This window comes from Homarus americanus, unplaced genomic scaffold (assembly GCF_018991925.1).
Source record: "Homarus americanus isolate GMGI-L3 unplaced genomic scaffold, GMGI_Hamer_2.0 scaffold11628, whole genome shotgun sequence".
Taxonomy (NCBI): Eukaryota; Metazoa; Arthropoda; class Malacostraca; order Decapoda; family Nephropidae; genus Homarus; species Homarus americanus.
The window spans coordinates 296,116-319,276 of NW_024754732.1; the positions used below are offsets into that span (position 1 = coordinate 296,116).

The 23,161-nt window shown below is 38.2% G+C and overlaps 1 protein-coding gene across 16 annotated transcripts in view; it reads right to left on the reverse strand.

Annotated features, from left to right (window-relative positions):
- LOC121856093 (ribosome-binding protein 1-like) overlaps positions 1-22,924 on the reverse strand; it is a 43,604-nt gene extending 20,680 nt beyond the window's left edge. For 12 of the 16 annotated variants that reach the window (XM_042351408.1, XM_042351406.1, XM_042351403.1 and 9 more), the window contains exons 1-12: positions 22,791-22,911; positions 18,034-18,228; positions 17,144-17,290; positions 16,607-16,792; positions 16,176-16,314; positions 14,935-15,719; positions 14,544-14,642; positions 14,086-14,216; positions 13,493-13,604; positions 10,698-10,781; positions 7,431-7,520; positions 6,709-6,738 (exon numbers count right to left, since the gene is read on the reverse strand). In XM_042351408.1, the coding sequence (XP_042207342.1) occupies positions 6,709-6,738; positions 7,431-7,520; positions 10,698-10,781; positions 13,493-13,604; positions 14,086-14,216; positions 14,544-14,642; positions 14,935-15,719; positions 16,176-16,314; positions 16,607-16,792; positions 17,144-17,290; positions 18,034-18,207 (1,977 nt within the window). In that variant the 5' untranslated portion in view covers positions 18,208-18,228; positions 22,791-22,911. Of the gene's footprint in view, positions 1-6,708; positions 6,739-7,430; positions 7,521-10,697; positions 10,782-13,492; positions 13,605-14,085; positions 14,217-14,543; positions 14,643-14,934; positions 15,720-16,175; positions 16,315-16,606; positions 16,793-17,143; positions 17,291-18,033; positions 18,229-22,790 lie in introns of all 16 variants that reach the window. The other 4 variants (XM_042351392.1, XM_042351396.1, XM_042351393.1 and 1 more) reach the window with 4 other exon arrangements.
- Between the last annotated feature and the right edge of the window lie 237 nt (positions 22,925-23,161).

The following is a 23,161-nucleotide window of genomic DNA, read 5'->3' on the forward strand; positions in this document are numbered from 1 at the left end:
AGCCATTTGCATAATTCTCTCCCTAACCTCACCCAACCATCAGGAGAGACTGCCAATTTTTCTCTAAGCCTAACAGTAACCTCACTACAGTACATCAAATAATCAAAGACCAAATGATGAATGTTTTTCCTTAGCAAAACCTTTAGAAATATCAAGTGAAACCGCATGAGATTTGTCAGGAGCACTTGCCTGTCTTGTACAAAGTTAAAGAAAAGCTGTAGCAGGTGTAACCACACACGGTGAACAAACTGAACTTTCTTCATCAAAATAAATAACTTTTCCTATATACTGATCACACTATCATGAATAACCCTGCACAGCATGGTACAGTACTATGAACATTTCAAAAAATAACTTAATGTGCACAATATTGTACTTAAAACTTATGTAATATTGTACTTCAACCAACACGTCATGGCATGATACTGTACCTAAATCTAATTCATGACCACTACTGTACTGGTAACCTCTAAAAACAAATTATTAAGCAACTAGTATATAATATTTACTACATCAAGATAATATACGAGGCCACTATATTAAACTGTTGCTCTTCATGAAATACAAATTCCTCCTATATTAATTCCTATAGCCATAAGGACTTCAGTAGCAAACTTCAACACTGATTTTGTTATTTTTGCATCTATTAAAAACATATAAAAACACATGCTTTACATCAATTCAGTCATATACACAAAAATATTTATCAGATTTGGCTAAATATCTCAATTTTTCTTTATTTATATCACCTAATAGCAGTAATCAAGTAAGAAAACACTGATTGATAAATACTGCTGGTCAGGAGTACACTAAGGCCCCACGGATTAGTAATTTCGTCAACAAAAACAATTTGGTTAAATGACTCCTCTTGATTGATTCATTTTTCCCTACAGTACAATTTTCACTAAACCTCTGTCATGTCAACGAACCGGACTTCTACTTTCCAATCCCAGAGTAACTAAGTCGTCCATAAAAACTTGTACGTCTTTAGTTTAATCAATGTCAAAAATTTGGCTACCAAATACTTTTTTTACATTGACTTTTAACAACCCAGTATGTACCAGTAATGTATTTCTTCCACAGAGAAGAGAAAATCTCTGCAACTTCTTCAATATTCCTTAAATACCTCCAGTAAAAATATTTGAACTCTTGATGAATACATAAATAAATAAATAAATCCCTCACTGTTATGGCTGATCAGACTATAAACATTATTTGGCATCTCATCTGGTCTCAAATTCCTCTCAAATTTGACCTTGAAATCCTCGGAGCTAGACTTAACCTACCTTCACAAGCATATGACTGGGGGTGACTGGTTGACTTGCAAGCAGGGTGTAACAGGGATAAGCCAGTAATTAATACAGTCAATTAAAGATTATTATTGTGTACGGGATGAGTAAAGGCCAAACTTGCCAAGTTAAAGAAAAAGAGGGCCTACTGTTTTATAAGGTAAATTTTTTCATACAAATTTTAACTTCCTAAAAGGCAAATGTTATCGGCTAAAAACGATTATGTCACCTACAATTGGTTACCCTGGGTGTTAAACGATTCACTATTTCCATACAATGTCAAGGACGAATTACAGTCTGAAAATTTTGACTTTCACCATTTTACAATTTGAGTTCCAAACCTAAAATTTTAAACAGTTTAGGATACAAATACTGCACTGTCCAGGGTAATAGTTATTAGTGTGTGTGTGTGTGTTGTGTGTGTGTGTGTGTTGTGTGTGTGTTATGTGTGTGTGTTATGTTTTTGTTATGTGTGTGTGTTATGTTTTTGTTATGTGTGTGTGTTATGTTTTTGTTATGTGTGTGTGTGTGTGTGTGGGTGTGTGTGTGTGTGTGTGTGTGTGTGTGTGTGTGTGTGTGTGTGTGTGTGTGTGTGTGTGTGTGTGTGTGTGTGTGTGTGCGTGTGTGTGTGTGTGTGCGTGTGTGTTGTGTGTGTGTGTGTGTGTGTGTGTGTGTGTGTGTGCGTGTGTGTTGTGTGTGTGTGTGTGTGTGTGTGCGTGTGTTGTGTGTGTGTGTGTGTGTGTGCATGTGTGTGTGTGCATGAGCATGTGTGTTTGTGTGTGCATGTGTGTGTGCGTGCATTTGTATGTGCATGTGTGTGTGTGCATTGTGTGTGTGTGCATGTGTGCATGTAAAAAAAATAATAGGTACCCAAATACACTTGTTCCATCAAGTAGTGTATAAAAAATAAAAATAAATCCAGTTTCATTCCTCTTACCTAACTCAGGGTAAATATTTCACTCCCTTTGTTACCTCAAGTTCAACAACACCCAAAGAAAAAATACAATAACCCATACTTGATATAATAATAAATTGAACAAATAATCCTACTTTAACATCAGCTGCATCTTTGCCATATTGTTTTTTGCACACGACTGGTTCTGGTTCAGTTGTGACACTTGGGAGGGAGACAGACTCATCTGCCTTGTCAACACAACCGACAGGGATGTTTTCCTCTACACAAACAGGTGTGTCCACGGCCTCTGCCTTTTTTCCCTGTGCAGATGTGGGAGTATTTTCAGGCACTGCTGCATTATTGGGTTTAGCCCCAGAGGCCTTCTTCCCTCGGTTCTTCTTCTTGGCCATCTTAACGTAGGAAGTAAACAATACAACTTCCCTGTGAAGTATTTGTTAACTGGTCTGTTATGTTCTCAGAGCTTAAAGCACTCTCTCATAGTGATTAATGGGGAATTATTGGCATGTGTCCTAATGTTACACCAGACGTCCCAGAGTCCTTTCCTGCACTTCACGCCCGGGCCAGCTCCACTGAGGCCGACGCAGTGCCTCCTCTGCCTCTGCCTCTGGGATCAATACTTTAATCAATACACACACTCAGGGTGGCACTGCACCACGGCTCCTCGCCAGCCTTACCAACCCCACACCCAGAGCTCATTATTGCTCGCTCACTCACTCAAACACTCTCCCTATTTTGTACATTTATCATAGTATCACTGGATATTTCCACTGTATTTAACATATGAATTAACTAACCAGAGAAATAAAGCACGCCTACAAATTGAAAATTTGATTCTGGGTTATCTGACGTGGAGCTAACAACTGCAGTATGACACGCACAAAGCCTAGCCATTGGTGTGAGGCACATTGCAACAGTTAGAGCTCTGCTGCTGTAGGTATCAGGTGGAGGACCCAAAGCCTTTCAATCACTGCCCCTACCCCCCACCTCCCTCCCCAAGGTAACCTGAGGTCGTTAAAGATGCTCTACAAATGCTGCCATCATAAAATGTGCACACATACATACACTCATTCACATCCTCACTCATCCACCCTTTCACTCACTCCCTCATCCATTAAATCATCCACCCATCTATTCACTCGCCCACTCATTAACTCCAAAAACTTAGTAATGTTTCCTAGTAAAACAAACAAGACTATCTCTTTACCAACACATCCTGACACAGAAAAGCCGAGAAAGTCAACAAACTCGACCATCCCATCTCCTGATGTCTCTACAACCTTGGTCAACATCCAATTGTAATCTAGGCTTACATACCTTTGAGTAAGATTTAATAAAATTACCTGAATCGAAGTTATTCATAACCTAACAACTGAATCCAAAACACTGGTGATATTAGACAATGTATAAAAAAAAATTCAATGCTATATTAAAACTTGGTTAAGCTACAGTACACATTTAATATAGGAATAAACTGAACCTACAAACTGGCAACAAAAGGACTTCATCATGGAGGGAGAACTGGATCAATACCATAACACTGTCCCTCTCAATCAATAAAGATAATCAATAACAAAAACTGCTAACTCTCCTGTCAGCAGTAGCAGTTAAGATTTCTGGGGGGGCACAGAAATTTGTTGAACCTGGACAGCAGCCCCCCAACCTACAGATATAAAAAGATGCTTATTTGGTTTACTAATTTATATTTTTTCTCCTATTATGTCAGTACCATATCACCATTCGGTCTCTCCCTCTTATCAAACCAAGCCACACCACACCCAGCCTCCTCCTCACCCCCCCTCCTCTCACCACACTATCATCCAGCCCTCTCACCACACCACCCTCCCTCCCCCTCTTACCACACCACCCTTCCTCACCCACCACCCTTCCTCCCCCTCTTACCACACCACCCTTCCTCCCCCTTCTTACCACACCACTCTCCCTCCTCTCACCACAATAACCCTACACGTCACGCTCCACATCATTCCCTATCATACCACCCCTAACCCTGAGCTAGTTCCCTTTAGTTGCACTCCATCACCGTGAACTTCCCTCATTCCCCGCACTCCTCAAATACCAGACTCACTCCCCTTCCACCCCGTATCTTTCAGCAACTTTATAAAGACACTTAGCACATACAGTAAGTACCTCTAATGACACAACTATAAAAACATAAGCTTGAATTAAGGTAACTGTCAGCCTCCCTACCCCTTTAACAGGCTACTCATGTGTACCTCCCACTGTCCATTTAAATAATAATAATCTCCTTAATGAATATCACTATCATAAATTGACACAAAAAAAAGGTTTAAATAAGATTAAATTAATCCATATCCACTGTAATTAATTAGAATAATGACATTAGTAATTAATCCATATCCACTGTAATTAATTGGAATAACACTAGTAATTAATCCATACCCACTGTAATTAAGAGACTATAATAAAAGAATAATAGTAGTAATTAATCCATATGCACAGTAATTTCCTATAAAACACATGACTCCCATTACAAGCTGTGGAATTCTACATAAAAATAAAACTCTCTCCATCAGAGATCTTCCTTTATATACAGTATCAAGAAAAATAAAACAATAAAAATAATAAAATAAAAAAGCCATTAAACTTACGAGACATTATAGATAATCCACGTTCACCACACCTTTGTTAGGCTCTGTTAGCCGTACATTGATTACATGGGTTAAGGATCAAGATAAGCCACTCAAAATGGTCCATGCTAAAACTTACTCACTACTGTACTGTACAATGACAATATACTTACCTGTTGCTGGTCATAACAAGTCTATATATATATAGATATATATCTTGGTTAAGAGTATTATATGAAGCTTTGGTTTGGTTTCCCAGTGAAAAACAAGGTTCCGGTTGACGTTTTTTTTTTTTCATGCTGAAGTCAACCCACTATTTTTTTTATTTATTAACTTTATCGATATTAATTTACTTGTCATAAATATCTGACATGGAATTGAGTATTAATACATACAATTGTTCCGATAGTGAAGGAGCATCATTATTACCCCCCCCCCAAAAGAGTAACAATCTACATGGCTGCCCACAGGAGGACAAGCATTGCAGCATAATTTCATCTCAAAGCTTGCAAACTGTTCACGAAAATCACTATGTACAGGCCTGAAAAATTAGGACAACAAAAACATAACCAAAAGTGCAGAAGGGCCGGAGCACCAATCAGAGAGCAAGAAGGGCCACGGCAGCAAAGAAGTTTAAAACCTGTACACGTTGCATGACACAGCCCACCGCGTCCATGCGTCTAATGGTATTTTAAGTTATATCTCGAGAGAATCACCACAAGATGCCTGTTTGTTGCTCGAGTCGAATCAAAAACTCACTCATGAGAAAAATTCCCGTTTAGACCTGTGCAGTTACCCTAATATTGTTATTCTTGTTCACCTTCATATTTACCATCATAGCCTAGCAGTAAGGGGAGGGGAGGGGACCAGTAATTTTTTCCCAGGACACTTTCCCTACAATCTTAGTCTAATCACACTTCTAATGCCAATCACGACAGGCCAAACATCACCTAAAAACCAAGTCAAATTGCAATAGTAAATTATCATCTCTATTTCTTTACCCACATCCTTGTAGCCTTGTGCTTTTTCCTTCTACTGTCTCCTTTCATATATTTAGTAAGACGAGCTTCTTCTTTCTTTATACAGTACAGACTACATAATTTTGTTGTGCAATAGAATGGTACTGTACCCACCCACTACTGTATGTGCCACTGTATTTCCTTTCTGAAGTTCCCAGCAGGGTAGAACAGGTGTGGGAAATATTAGGCAAAATATTATCCCCAATCCTGAATTCCTCTTACAGAACTCAAACCTACCAACTAATAAATGTTTTCACTAGGGGCCAGCCACATTGAACCAGCACGTGGATAGCTTCAAGCGGTTCTTAAAATGATCTTCTCTCGAGGTATTGATAAAAGGGAATCACTTAGGGTGGCAATTAATCTTGTATCTAAATCAACGCCATCTACTCTTTTTCCCAACTATGGTATGTCTCTGCACCGCTCTTCACAAATCCTGCACCACCAGAATAATAACTACATCAAAAGACACTGTTTCCATAATAGTTATTAGGTCTCACTGCAGGAAACATTACCTTATCATAAATGAGCTGACCAGCTGACATGAGATCCCTTCAGAAGGATATTTCACGATAATCAAGTCATGCAAACGTCTAGTATTAACAAAAACATTCATTATATATTGTGTGCACTCCATAAGAAAATCCTGAAAGAACTCCAAAGTTATTTAAGTGCATCAAGAGGTAGAAGTGCACCTAACATTGTAATTGAATGAAAATTAACAATAGGCAAATAAGAATTTTTATAAGTGCAAGTATCTTAGTTCATCCCCATTACAAGCCAACAATACTGGACTATTTACCCCGGAACCTTGTTCTTCAGTTTAGCAAGTGATAAATGTGAGCAATTTAGGACAGCATGACTGGCAAATGATTTACCTGGTATGTCTTTTTCCTAACAGGAAGGGCCTGAAATGGGAACAACTGCTGTAGGAAGGTGCTGCTAATCTTCCACATTCATGGCAAGAAAATATTTGTCAAACTATGTTACTGATCAGTGAACTGTATCAACAAACTGTACTTGGGAACATGCAGCACTCAAGGTCTGCTGCTGACTTGGGCATCACTGGGTAGGTATTACAAATTATTGGGAAATACAACAAAGTTTACTTTTAGTCAACTTGCCCTTGTCCACAACATTTTCTGGAATTGGAACCTATTGAATGCATCACCCCTGTATGCTGTTTACCCTCAAAATAATAATAAATTAAATATATATGCATATTATATACAAAGTTGTTACATCATACACCAAATTATATCATGTTGTCAAAACCCTTTCCAGTGATCATTAAAACAGATGAACAATAATTCAATAATATAAGTTTATAACCCAGAGTAAGTATCAGACTATGACACTGTTCAAGCTACTCAATGCTCAAGTAAAATTCAATTCACACAAAAAATTTGTCAGAGAGGCAAATAATCGAGATCAAACCATTCACGTACAAGCAGTGCTCCCTCGTTCAAGCATCGATCTAGTGCATGAAGTCTCATCTCTTGCCTTACCCATGAAGTCAGGTGCAACGAAAAAAGTACAAAATTCACATCATACGTACACTCTCACACACACGCACACCAATAAATGCATAAGTACTCACCAGTGCGTCGTCTACAACAACCTCAGGGAAAATTCTTCTAAGGACGGCACGAACCTTTGCTTTTTCCTCCTCGACCTCGCCAGAAGCCTCCTTCAGGGAAGAACGAAACATTAGTGACCAGTGACAACCGGTACTACATCAACCATATACTCCAACATTTACTTCCTTATAACATACCACACCTGCTCATACAGTACACAGTCAAGTATAACTGCAGCCAAAACAGTTCCTTTCCACAACTCTTATTCATATAATTAGTTAAACAAAAAAGTTTACATATGAATGAACTTTCCTTAGTTTAGCTTTAACCTTGCATGGTCAATGTTTAAGAAAGGAATAACAACTCCTTTCCTCATCAATAAAGCACCAGAGTTGAAGACATGTTGCTTCCTGAATCATGACAAGTGATATGTGATCTTTCTTGATAATATTTATACCACCAATTACTGTAGAATTCATTTCCTGCAATCATACCTAAGTGAGAAACAGTAGAATGGAGAGATCCCCCCCTACACACCCCCAAAAGTGTCACTGATCACCAAAACAGTATTAATGGTATCAATGACCCAAAATTGTTAATACTAAGTAGATACAAGACACCAGTACATTTTTGGTCTGGTTACCAAACTCCATAAGCAATCACCATTACTTACAACTGAATACCATGAACAGAAGGTGGTGATTTGTCTCATTATCCACCGATATACAGTAGTGTAAGTGGGGAGGGGAGGAACTAAACGAGGGCCCTGTTTGAATACTCCTTTAACCCCTGGCAGCTGAATGAAATTGTTTAGCAGTAGTTGAATAAAATATCTAAAGTGTAGGTCCCATAGTGAAGGGGTTAATCTAGGGCTAGTTACGAGGACTTAAAGAAAAGTGGACATCAACAAGTGAGTTCTCCTAAATGTCAGGTAGTGAGGTCACCTACATGTCAACAGAGCAAGAGAAATGTTTTGTTGTCATAATGAGAAATGTTCTGATGCCATATAGAGCACGAATATGTCCTGTGCCTGGTGTCAGGGAGGTAATTAAATTTATGTAACAGATGAAAGAAGAAAGGATGAAGGAAAACAAGAAAGAAAATGAAAGAACAGAAAGCATTTCTGTATGACTACAACTACTCCACAGGAAATTTTTAACTCTTCAATAATTTTGGAATTCGGAAAGCAAAACCCCACTAATATTTTTATCCAGGCCCAGCAATATCAATTAAAAAATAAGATTTGTGTAGTCTACTTCCCTTGCAAATTACTAGTCACAAATTGCAATCAAGTCGAGCATACAGTCCTGGCATCAACATACCCAATCAAGACTTGCAACAGGTGCAAGAACTACAGTGAAACCTCTATTTAACGGACACGATAATCCTCATGCAATACGGAGAGGAGGAAAGTCCATTATACCGAGGGTCCTTTAGATTATATGGAGAAAGAGAAGTCCGTTATATCGAGGTTTCATTGTACTGAATAATCTTTTACACATTTGTGGGACCAAAGAACATACGAGTAGTTTACTTTTATTCTAATGATTATATAATTAAAAAAAAGTAATGGAAAAATACTTTGAATAATATTATGATTACCTGTACTAAAGAGACTTCCAGGAGCCAACCATTGTATACCAGAGGTGGCTACAGTTGAAGCCTACTAGTGTATTGATATTAACACCTAGTGTACTGTGTCCCCCTAAACAATTATCATCATTATTATTATTATGTTAAGTGTACTGAAGCCTCAATCCCTATGTAGAGTTTTCTGAATTATCGAGGTTGATATCTCGAATCTACCGCGTTGAGTTATATACCAATTAGGGGTTATTCTCTCGCCTCGAGCCCTACACACATGAACGTACTATCTTACTGTATACCACATGATGTGTTATAATGTGCGGTTCTCAAATATTCAACTGTACTGTACTAGCCTTGGGTGACGTGACGATGGTGCCACAGTAGTTATTATGTTAAATCCTTTCCCAGTTTGTGTGACGTGGATTAAGGGTTATTGTACAATTACCTCAAAGGAGATATGGTAGAGAGGAGAAGAGGAGTGCAAGACAAGTGTACAAAAATGAGAGAAAAAAGATCAAAGCAATAAAGAAATATTCTACACCAACTTGTTGAAGAACATCATCTTGCAAAACTATTCCTCGGCTAAATTTCAAGGTTTTCTGCCAACTGGGATTCAATCAGCCTTAGTAAGTAGTGTACAGTACTGTATTAATCAAAGCCGCATTAACTTCACCTAAACAAGCTTCTATTATGCATTTCAAAAAGATACAGCTTAAAAAGGTCCTATTCAAGGCATTTGTACTTTAAATATATATACTCTGTACAGTAAATAAAACTGATATTCAAATACTGAAAATCTTAAAGCAATCATGCTCACTTGCTACATTCTACTTTTGCCAAGCAGTATCTTAATGTCAGAAAGTAATAACATTTGTATACTGTATAGCATTCTGTAAGTCCCACTAACATGTAAAGCACTATCAACTGTTATGTACCAGACTAGAACTGAGAATCCAGTCAGCTAAAAGGAGATGAACAACCTTCAGGTTTTGTCCCACTCGGATATCATATGATATAAAAAGCCAGTGCATATTTTCTTTCTTTTCCACATATACAGGACTGTACATATATATCTTTCCTATGCAACAAAGTATAACACAAATGTTAAAAATAAGAAGAAAAGTCATTCATTTCTACAACCCCATCAACTTTGTTGAAGGGAATAATAAGTCTATTTACTAATTGATTCCCAACACAAGAATTTATTACTATCAACCTCACTCCCTCCCTCTCATGTTAACAGAGATCCCCTTGTGCCTCCAGTACACCCGAGAAACTTCCCCCCAATCTTAATACTTTAAGATACTTCAATAGCTGCAGCCATTCCCACACCTGCCAAATTACCACCGCAACTATTTCTGGCTTACTTGTCATACCACCTGCTAAACTGATATAATAGCCTGAAAAATGAATAGGCTGAATGTAAATAAACTAACATCCTGGTAATTTGGGCTACATTTACAAGTACGTATGATGAAACGCCAACAACTCGGCACTGTACCAATTGAGGCTACTTGCATTGAACAGCCCCATTATTCAAAGAGGTTCTTTGATCTAATACTGTAGAGATGATGACTGGCAATGGTTAAGTCCCCTACCACACTGCAGAACAAAACCTGTAGGTTGTCTTCTCATTAATAAGGAACCTACAGTCAAAACACCTTGCAAAGCTTGCTTACTAACAGTAGAGCAGCACTTACATCCACCTGCTTGAGTCTAGCCATCAGTTTTTCCTCTGTGCTCGTTAAGGCCTCCAGGACTTTGTGGTTCTTTTCTCGTAACTCCTACAAGGCAGGGAATTAACAACACACATTGTTAGACTTAAGGGAATCTAGTATTGAAGTTCAGTAACAAGCTGGTTAATAAATATTGGGGTATATGCATTCCATTAAGTTATCCTCTTATGATAACTTCAAATATATATCAAATTTGCAAAAAAACAAAAAAAAACAAAAAAAAAAGATTTCAAATCTAGTGAAAATCTCTTGTAAACAATCACAAGATCAATGTTATACAGAGTGGCCACAACTAAGCTAAAATCTCAGGTGTAAAAAGCAATTCCAGGCTGCATCAGGTTTGAATCATAGGGTGTCCTAGCAAGCCCACACAGTAATAAGACACGACATGCGTACCAGCCTTCTGTCTGCTGATGGAGGACGAGTCTCATGGGGCACAGGCAAGAGGAGCAACACTAAGAGGCAGAGGGGGAAGTCTACACACAATCACATCGTGACCAAAGTTTATTGAACGCACTCTCGGGCGTTAAGTGAGCCGAGTAGAATTCAATCACGGATATTGTTATGATCTCTCCCTCCTTTAGACAACAGGGGCATAGACTCAAGCTTATCTCCTACAGAAAGTATCCAACAAGGAATGAGGACAACAGTGTGCATATGCTTATTACAGATCAATATCGTTTTCTCAAGTGTTCATTAACTGGCGGTGCAACATGCTACGGTGTTCGTTCTGCCGACTGTAGGCAGGTTTAACCAACTGGATGAGAGGTGAAAATACCAAACATAATCAGCAGTCACTAAGAAGCAGTAGGGTCACTAACCAAGTGATAGCTACAGTATCTTAACACTACAACAGATTACATTATCATACTACACTAAATTCTATTACCTGGTTTATACCTAGTCAAATCTGGGCCCAAACCTCCTGGGTGACCACCACATCAACCAGCCCTTACTGCCACTATGGACTGGATGATCACCAGCATTTTAAAGAAACTTGTCTTCTCTCCTCTACATCTTCCTTCATTCACTGATGATAATTTAAGAATTCATAATCCTTTTTGTTAAAATTTCTTGTTTGTACTTTACGCATATTCTATTTATCTTCGGCTTGTCTGGGATATCTGGGGACCAACTTTTTAGGTATTTATGTATCCATTAGGATAAATTTCTTGCTTCTACACTCCAAGCCACACTACTGAAGATCTCCCAAGTAGCTGGTGTTTGACTGAAGAGATGGGGGGGAAAACCATTCTTTGTACATGTGTTGTAGTTTGAAGAAATCTACCCCTTTTTTTTACCACACAAATATTCCAGTTTGAAGTGGACACAAGTAGTGAACATTATCAGCATTATCTAATCTATCACTTTCTAGACTTCAATAGTGCCCTAGGCATACTCTCTGAAGGTTAGATCATCTGAATACATTATTATTACCTTGTGGTCCTTTCACATTCCAATCCATCCTATGATAATGTAGGACTATGTTGTATTCTATTGCCATTATATTGTTTTTCATTCTTTCTGGAGCAAAATGATAGGTGGTGACTATCATACTGTTTGCTTATTGGAAGACTTAGTTGATGTCCAATTATAGATGGTTTCTGCAGCTGATAAAATTGTAATACTGTTCCTATTATTTCCCATAAAGGATGACATGATGTAGAAGTTGATCTAAAAAATATATGAATACCCAACGGGAATGAAGGACGGCAGGGTATTGAACACAGTACCAAGGTATAAAGCTTCTCACTGTCAACACAAAAACATGTCTGATGGTCTATTTGTCAAGGTTTAAATAGAAAGTTGAATATCTACATTCCTATGAGACCTGCTTCTTCCTGGGCCTCCATTTTGTGCGTTAACTTTCCACAGTGCACTTTTGCTAACACCTTCCTGAAGCCCATACACTGTGCCTGTAAGTTGCAGGAATTCTCTCTATCAGCAGATTTGTACATTATCTTATTCCACTGACCCAATTGTCGAAATCTTTCTCCCCAAAAATATGGTTTTTAGGTTTTGTTCATTATTTCAAAATTATTAAAAACTGTGCTTCAAAATGGCCTTTTCAAGATAACTGATTTTATGGTGAGAGACAAGGTTGTCATCTTATTCTCCGATTGGGTTTCTTCACTATTTGTGGTACAAGAATATGGTAAGGCAACCTTTCTATTGCAACATCCACCTGAGAGTTTCCTTATGCTAATGAGGCACTGCAAGCTTCTTATTGCAGTAATGTCAGAGTGGTCTTCCTTTCTTACTCAACATGGCATTGCCAACTTCTTGTTCTAATTAATGTCTGGATGAACTTCCTATTATATCATGACCTCTTAAGCTTCTTAGAATCAATGAACGGACAATAATACACACACAGATACTTCAATACGTTACATCCACTATACAGTACACCCTACATACGGAAGAAGTCTATACACTAGTCGTGTACATCATAACATATATACAGGAATCTCTAACCTCAATTAACTTACCGGTGTTGGTAATCATAAGTGAGGGGGAGGGAGGGAGTCAGGGAGGGTTAATCCAGGCTTTATAATCAGTGTGTACACAACAACACATTCATAAGATTAAGGAAAAAATGGAGAAAAATAATAATAGATGAATTAAAATCAAGTCATCTAATAATTAGAGCCATGCAAAGTTCCATAATAAGAGGGAGTGTGACAAGTACAGTACAGTGGTATGACAAGCGCTGCTGCTGCCGGAACAACTGAAACACCTTGAGTCTCCGTCATACTCACGTTGTTCTTTGCTCTTTGACTTTCCAAATCTTCTTTTAATCTGGTGATTTCTTTATTCAAATGAGCTATTTCGGAGGATTTTTCTTCTATTAGGCTCTCTTTCTCCTTCATTCTGTAAGATAAATATAAACAAGAGTATTAGTGGTTACGAATTATACCAATCAAAAAATATGACAAAGATAATCATGTAACGTTAACTCAGCACTTCCCCATACAAGAACAGTTAAATTCAAAATACAGTATTAATAATGTATGCCAAAGATATTAATGGATTTATGGGACCTGTAATTCTCTGCTTCCCAATGTATGACTTCTCTAATACTAAATGCTCTTTAATATGCTTTTTTGGTACAATGAAACTTCCTCTAATTAATGGACTAAACGGAGAGGAAAGTTCATATGTCGAGGGTCCGTCAGATGTGAAACCTCCATCAAAGGAACTAAATATAGAGACGAGTCTGGTATATCGAGGGTCTGTCAGATGTGCACATCTATCTAACGGAGTGTGTGGAGAGAGAAGTCCATTTATATATGGAGGTTTCACTGTCTTAAGTTTAAAAAAATATATAAATAAAGATAAAATGAAGCCTTACAAAGACTCTAGATGGGCGGTGTCATGTGCTGGGGTCTGTTCTGCATGTATATCCCCATTCTCTTGGCCTTCAGCGGCAGGACGGACGCTCTGAGACGCTAACGACTCCTTCTCCTCCTTTAAGCGCTCAATCTGGTGGTGGGATGAGATAAAACACTTAAAAATCAAAGCAAAAGTAATGGCATTTAAGTAAAACTGTAATGTCCTTTCAATGCCGATTATCATCCCCCAATATTCCATCTTCCAGAACATGGACCACACAAGCCATCCTAGTTTAAGTACAGTAAATGGATACAAGATTTTTCTCATTAATTTGTCTGTTGTGTGGTGAATGCCAACCACTGTGAAATACAGTATAAAGGAAATTAAAATTTTGGCTTATATTTAATGACCTCTAAAAAAAATCCTTAAAAAATAAAGAAAAAAAAATTCAAAATGAAAGTCTTTACAAAAACCCACCTGAGTATTTTGGTCTAACACCACTTGGCGTACACTACAAAGCTCAGACTCCACCTGGATCAGTCGGGAATCTACCTCAGCTTTCTCGTTTATTGTCTCCTGCAAGAAACAAACAGCATGAAAAACCCTAGTGTGAAACCTAATCGACAACGTTAATTTAACCCCTACACTATGTAGATGACCCAATTATTTTATGTCTTAACTATACAATGATCATATAAATTTACATCAGTGAACCAAGCATGAATGAAAGAAATCATCAAATAGATTTGTATGACACATTATGGTAAATAATGGCAAGAACTAAAAAAATTCCATTTCAATAGTCATACCCACACACCCATATTTCAATACTGTAATTAAAATACAACAAGTTTCATAAATATTTTACCTCGAATTTGTGCTGTATTTGTGCAAATTTAGTATTTTCACTTGCTAGCTGCTCGCTAAGAGCATCCCGCTCTGCATCTATGGCTGCCAAATCTGACAGAGCTTGAGCACGTGCTGCATCAGCATTTTGAAGCTGTGCCTGCATCTCTGACAGCTGGGCATTGCGAGCTGCATCTTCCCCAGCTCGTTTTTCTTCAAGAGCTCTGATGTGCTCTTCATATTGTTGACATCTTTGAGTCAGTTCTTGGTGCTCTTGTCGAAGCACCTTGGCCTGCATTTCTGCTTCACTGAGTGAACCACGTAATGTGACAACTTCGCTTTCATTGGTGGTACTCTGTAACTGTTCCACCAGTTGTTGTTGCTGCTGGATTTTAGTCTGGTACTCCTGCTCTAAGGACGTGCGCAACTCGTTCAGACGTGTCGCCTGTGCTGCTTGAGCGCTAGCGGCCGATGCCTCCTGTTGACGGGTATGGTTGGCGATGGACTCGTCCAGCTGGGCCTTGAGTTTTGAAGATCGTGACCGTTCACCGTGGAGATCAGCACACAGGTCGGTGATCTTGGCAGTGAGTGCAGAGTGAGCCTCATCTTTCTCACGTAAGCGATTTCCTACTTCTTCCAATTGGCGTTTCAACTGAGTGATGGGGTCCACTCGGCCTTTCTTGACCCAGTCACCTCCGGCATTGTTCTGCTGCTGTTTGTTAAGCAGAGCATCAATCAAAGTTTGGATCTCGTTGCCAGACAATGGTGCACGCTGAACCATAGGGAGAAGCTTGGACTCGCTCAATGCTGCAAAAAGATAAAAATCCAGTTAATCACCACAATGACAGTACAGTACGGCAGTATATGGAGAAAAGTATCTTTTTTAATATTTCAAGAATTTTTACCTCTTGTCAACTATATAATATAAAGGGTGTAATCTGGTGGTGTGGAAATACTGAGTGAGTAGGAATGATACATTATCTAACAAGCCACCAACTCCACTCTCAATGAAAGCACAGTAAACCAGACCAACCCTGTCATTTCAACACTCCACAGAATGGGTCCAAAAGAGAGCTATAATGGAGTCTCAAAAGACTCCTTACAGTATAATCATCTTGGATCACTGTGAGGAAGAGCAGGTTTTTCCTAGAGTATTCATATACCCAAATAAGAGCGAGAGAAAGAAAAGTTAAATGCAGATGCAAAATATTGGAACAGGAAGCTTATAAGTGATACAAGAAAATAAGTTCTTTTATGACTAACTTGTGATATCATTTTTCTGCTTTTCCTTCTTCTTCTTCTTATCCTGGGCAGGAGCTGGAGCCTTCTCAATGGGGATAATTGGTGGATCAGCGGCATCCACCTCTTCCACTTTTGCGGCAACAACTGAGGCCTCAACAACCTGGAAAATATACAGTACAGCAAATATTAAAAAAATAATTTAACAACTTGCTCTAGAAATTATCCAAAAAGATTACATTACTACTGTATATAAAGATGTATCAAATGTATGAAACTTCAATAAACAACAATTCATCTCCTTAACTTGCATTGAATACTTAGAGAATATATAATTACAGTATTGCTACAATTCACCTTTTTCCGCTTAACTGCCACTGACGCATTAAGGATTATTTTTTCATCAAAGACCTCGCTCAATGAATACAGCACACAAAAACACCAATGACACTCACTACTTCCTTGGTGGCTTCCTTGGCTGCAGGGGGTGAGGGCGTAGCAGGTTCGGGAGCAGCCTCTACCTTAGCTGCCTCGGTTTTAACCAGGAGGGCCTCATGAACCTCCTCCACCACCATCTTCCGGGGCACCTCTTCTACCTCTCTCTCTTTCTCTTTCTTCTTCTTCTTTTCCTTCTTCTTCTCCTGCATTATGTACATGAATTTTATTAACATGAATATATGTTAACCATTTTGCCTTTGCTTGAATCACACACAATCATTTCCCTCCTAAAAACTAAAGCAAATTTTTCATTAATTCTAATCTTCTACACTTAATGATAATAAGCTTAACTCGATAAAATACTCCAAGCTGTGTAAAATTGTTAGTATAATTTCCAAAAGGTTCATCTCTCCGCAAGCTTACTACGCTAAATTCCTTCTTGACCCCTTGAGCACAAGGACCTTACAGGCATCTAATTCAAAGTCAAAACTCGTATAAGACAGCGATGATAAAGCCTAAGCAAACAAGTGGGTGGAGTGTGTTAAGAAGTTCACCTGGGTGGGCTGGGGCAAGGGTTCAGGCTCTACTACAACAGGCGGTGGTGGTGGTGTAGGCTCAGGCTCGGGCTCAGGCTCCACCTCCTGTGCAATTGTAGCTCCCATAAGCTCTGTATCGTCCTTCTTCCCTTTCAATTTCCGTACCTATGAGTGAGAGTACATTCAATATAAAGACTAAAAAGAGCAAAGTAGATGTATTTAGAAATAAATAAATAAACAGCAACATCTAACAATGCAATGATGAGTAAACTGCAAACATCATTATATATTCACAACTGACATCACACTTGGGGAGTTTTATCACAGAACGTGAAAAAATATGAATCATTTTGCCCTTCAAGTTATTTGAAGTACAAGAATAATGGAATTTGCCTCTTTCGATGTTCACTCTGACATTTCAATACAGTACCTATATTAAGACACAGCTGACTTAGGCATCAATTTTTGTGGTGTTTATTCTTTCTCTCTGTGGTCTAAGATGTATAATATGACTACTGTATTATAATAAAACATTTGACTATTTACATACTACCTGCGAGGGAGAGCAGTGATTACCTAATGGCAAGGAGCTCTGATTATCATCAAGAAAAATTTAACAAAGAACCAAATGGATTAAAATAATTTACATCAACCCAGTACAATATTCTAAAAAAAAGGATAAGTTATAGCCTGATATGAACAATCCAGTTTGTCATGATGTTTGCAACATTACTAAGGTTTCAATGTTCATGTATTGGGGTAGGGCATTGCCCCTTCCATCTTGGGACTGCCATGGATCAAGTGCCTTCTCAAAACACCTAAAGGTTTGGCCACGCAGCCGAGTGTTATTAATACTTGGCATGTTACGTGAGGTGGAAATTTAATAAAAAATGTGATGTTAAACTTACTTTAGGTTTCTTGTGCTGCTTTTCTGCCTTGGTTTGTGCACTCTCCTGTTCACGCTTATGCCGTTGTTCTGCTACAGCTTCTTCAAATGGGGTTTCCTTTGTGCCAAGAGTGGCCAACAGGTACACCAACCCCGTCAACACCACCACCACAACACCAAGAACCAAAATGTCCATGATGTCCTCCTATCAACACAACTGAAATTAATAATCATCATCATTCCCTATTCTTAATGTCTAATGCAAGTGTTTTGAGTAGAGTACAAATTTGTCTTTTACCACAAGTGTCATTTACCATATACGGTACTGTATAATGAACAAGATATAATGTCAATATTCTTTGCATATACAGTACAAAAAAATAAAGCACTTTGCACCAGTGATAACCCTTTAACCAACTAAACATCCTGTCAGTTACCTAATAAAATTTGTAATCTAAGCAAACTTTACCTGATTTGAAGTGTTTTGTCCCTATTCAATATGCATAGGTATTGCACTGTACATTCTTTCATCAACCCATTCAATACCTCTCAGAATCAGATGCAACTTGCAAGACCTTACCCAGACTCCAGTCAAGCTCCCTAATAACTTCACATGTTAAAGGTCAGTCACAACATTTCGACTTCAAACACAGTACAGTATACACTTATCTAAACTTCTCAAGGTACTGTACAGTACGGTTACAAAAATACAAACAGTCCTCAAGCTGTATGGTGTGAACTCTTCTGAATACTGTACCCGGATGAACTAAAGGTACAGTATGGTACCATAATTGGTTTAAAAATAAGTACTGCACCTACAAGCCACTTCTCTGATCACAATCCTATTAATGAGGTCAGTTTTTTCAGTCTTGTGTACACCATTTTCTACAACAGGACAAAGCGAGCCATAACCAAAGGTCATTCATCCATTCTTAATAGGTGGAAAATTTAAAGAAAGATTTAGTTTATCTATGAAAGTTCGGTGTACTGTTCTGTATATATAAACCCTTGGATCACCAGTAATGATTTTCTTGGCAGTGTAATGTGGTAAGATCGCACAGGTGTCGCTCAATATCTTTCATACACCATCAGATATACCCAATATTTTTTTTTCATCTACGACAAATAAATTGGCTAAAGGGTGAAATGCTTCTTACAATTGATTTTAAATAGCAGCCCCATACATATAAACTCAAAATACACATATCATACCATTACACCAAATTAATTTACATAACTTTCATCAATTCACATCAGAAATAACCCAATAAAAGCCCAATAACTAGGAGAATAAAAATGTAACAACCGAGGAACAATCTTGGCATCGTGAGAAAACAAACCAGTAAATATAAAGTGCAACAGGAGAGAGCAAAGGGCTGAGGCAAGGTTCTCGCCCTCTGCCAAGGTCAACCACTTCCAAGTTGTCTTCAGTTCAACATTTCAATCCCAATGTTCCCAGATATGAGTGAATGGGCCCGACCTACAACCACTTTGCACTGTCACATATGGTCACCCTCACGAAAAATACCTCGACTTTTCATAACTTTTTAACCATTATAATTCTAAGCTATACCTGATACATTATAATTCAAGCAATTGGTAAATTAATTGTACATGTGTGAAGAAAAGTCTCTTAGTTCTGAATAAAGTACCCCTGTATTTCGAAAGATGGGACCTAAATAGCACTGAAAGAAATCACACTAAAGTCACTTTCCAATCCATTTCCCGAGGTGTCCCCTCGCCAAAGACTGAAGACATTTAAAGCACGACATTTTCAACCATTAATTATTAAATGTTATATATTTTCGGAAAACCACTACATCAGGGTTTTCCAGTTAGCCCAGAGTAAAGCCAGAATACACCATCCTTGCCAAGGCAAACACTGTACAGTACTGTACCAAGATGGAGAGCAAAGCATCAACATAGGCCTAAGCCTGTGTACACTATATACCAGTTAGGAATTATAGACAAAACTTGGTTGAGTACAATGCCATTCTTTTGCAAAAAAAATTGCATTATAACATTTTTTCAGAGGAAATGGTGTTCCTTATCTATATTTTAGCACATACCCCAGGCATTCCTCTTATTAGTAATTACAGATTTGTCATTTGAAAATTACTATACAGTATATCAATATTTATATAACAATATTCTCATTTTCGAGCTCACCTGTTCAAATGTATGACAGTTACAACAAATCTGTTGTTCAATGTATGAGAGTTCTACTCGAAATGTCCGTTCATTCACAGGTCATTCAATTTTATTGTTAATATTCTACTAAATTTAAATACTAACTGTACTGTATTTATTAAAATTAACTATAAAATAGTCTCAAACATCTTGACTACTTAAAAAAGAAGTAAAGATTAGCATCACAAAGCATTAAATCAATTCTTTCAAACAATTGTGAGGAATTGGAAATAATCTTGTTTCATACACAAGTGTGCTGTGCTCTCACTCCTGCAGTGCATCTTGTCAGGTTACCATTCTTGTTTGCATAATGTTTTCTCCCTAGTATTATGGCCTCTTAAGCTGTCGCTGAGTGACAGCACCGTGAAGCAAAGTGGCGGAGAAGAACAACACTTATCATCATCAACGTTTTACGGCCATTTTCCACACTTGCTTGGGTTAGCCATGATTACCTGATGGCAGGTCTCCACACTGCAATCCCTTGCAGTCTCACCGAGGCAAAACTGGAGATTATTAACATCACTCCTGCATCAGCTCTGAGACCATCACTGGTGGGCATCACTTTTTTTCATAGGTATATATAATTTTCACAAGTTATCAGCTTACCAGAGACCGGGAAACCTGTGATGTTTGGTAGTGAGGGTCACATGTGTCCGAGCCATGCAGGACTCGAACCCTTGACACATTGGCGAGATATATGCGTTACCACTGTACTGTATATTTTAGGTTACGTGATGTATGTCACTGTTTGTATGAATAGGTTGCTAACAAGTGTTAAGTCAATGGACTTCGTGTTTAATTGTCAACAGATCACAAGAGAGAACTGGATGAACATCACCCGAGTTATTTGTCCAGGAGCGCTGGGCCTCAAAGCAGGCGTCATATTTAACAATTAAAAAAATTACCCTTGAATGTACTTTTAGAGGAAATTATTCCACAAACACCAGTATATGATTTAGGCATGAATAAAAAAAAATTTAATGCAGTTTTTTATGCTGAATACTGTGATAATGAAAGTTTGAGGAAATGCATAATTACGTAGTTATGACCCTCCTACCCTGTCAATCTTGACCCCACCAATGGTAGACAAAGATTTCAAGGAGACAAAATGGGGTATTAAAATTATAATTAAATACACAGCCTAATTTGGTCATTATTCCACAATCACTGGCAAATAATTTAGGCTCATAAGCTGGTGTCTAAATAATAACTAACAGCCCCCTTAGGAGTCAATTATGAATAAAAAAATTCTACACAGTTATAAGAAAACTTGTTTATTACCTCTTGAATATCAATAACTGGCTGGAGGTCATGCAACTTTATTAATTTTGTTTTACAATTTTTTCATCCTGAATATAAGCCTACGTCAATGCCCCACCTCTGTGCGGTGACCATTATCAGCCAACCAGTGACCAATTTATCGCAAGTAAGATACACCAACCAACTAAACCTAACCTAACCTCCTCGGTGGGTTGCAATGTTATTTTATTAACGGTTTGTATAGAAAGTTTACTGGGAAGGATTTGGTTGCTTACTGTTAGGATCCCTCATTAGCAAGTGTATTAACAGTTTAACCGTAAACAAGGTGTCGACGCACGGACCGACAGTATTTACTCGTCAAAACTTGAAAAAAATACAATTCCTCCAACTTTTTATTGATATTCAAGCTGTAAGAAACTAATTTTCTTCTATTGAATATTTAGCTAAAGTGGTTCCTTATAAAAGAATCATGATGTAAACTATTACCTTATAACTATACCGTAGTTCAACAATGGTTATTAATTTGTTAATGCCCTGGATGCACAGAGTGCAGCCTAGTGTAGGTGATGCATCCACAGCAAACTTGTCCTTTTTTCCTATTCTAACATGCGATCCATTAATTAACCAAATACACCCAATATTATCCCCAAAACAGCTGTTCAGTGACATTTTGTACATTACAACACTTAAAGGTCTAGGCTAGGGTGATATGTGACCATGAGCACTGTAACACATATAGGTCACACTTGATCAGCATGTGTTATTCTGTTCATTTCCACCCACAATAGTTACCAGTCACTATTTACAAAAGGTCATAACCCAATACGGACGGACATACAGACAACAGCACCAGCTCTGAAGACCACACTTAACCAGGTACTGAGAGGAAAACATCTGTTTATCTGATTTAAAGACACCAACATAGTTTTTCGACGTTTATAAACCTACAAAGAGTTATACTAAGAATGGTGACCAGGATATGACGTGAGCCCTGAGGGTCACACTTGCCTAAGGGCCACGTAGGCCAGCCTGGCCACCCACAACATTGTATATGTCAACAAACGCACATCAAATGTTTTACCACACGTGGCCCACCTCAGGTACTCCACCATTCATGCTCTAAAGTCAAGGTGCAGCGTTCACCAGGAGCGGCAGTGACCTGATGAGTAAAACACTGCCCAGCTGAGGATAGTAAATGACTTTGACAGGCCGGTGGTGGAAGCCCTGGTGGTAGTGCCTGGCCCCGCACAGATTGACCACATTTCTCCCAAACCTACAAGAGACAGCTGTGTTCCCGCCACCTGCACGTGATCTGTACACCTTGCTTACCTTTCCAACAGATGCAGACAGTAATCAAGTACGAAACGTAAATAATAATGGGTACCCCAAGACAGAGAGAGAGTGGGCCGCTCCCTCCCCTGCCTCACACAGTGCACTGGCCAATCTGTCTTGCAAAACGTGTTCTGATTGGCTGTTTGGCTCACACGTCTCATGAACAAAATGTGGAGGAAAAATATACGTTTCTATGTATTTGATACATACAAGGAGTGATTTACATTATTAATAAAATATAAAATATTTAAATTATAATATACCCTTACATATAATATTAAGGAATAAATTTCTAAATATCTGCTAATATTAAAAATATATTTTTCCGTACTCAAGTCTCTCAGTTCATGGCTGTTCCGGTCGGTATG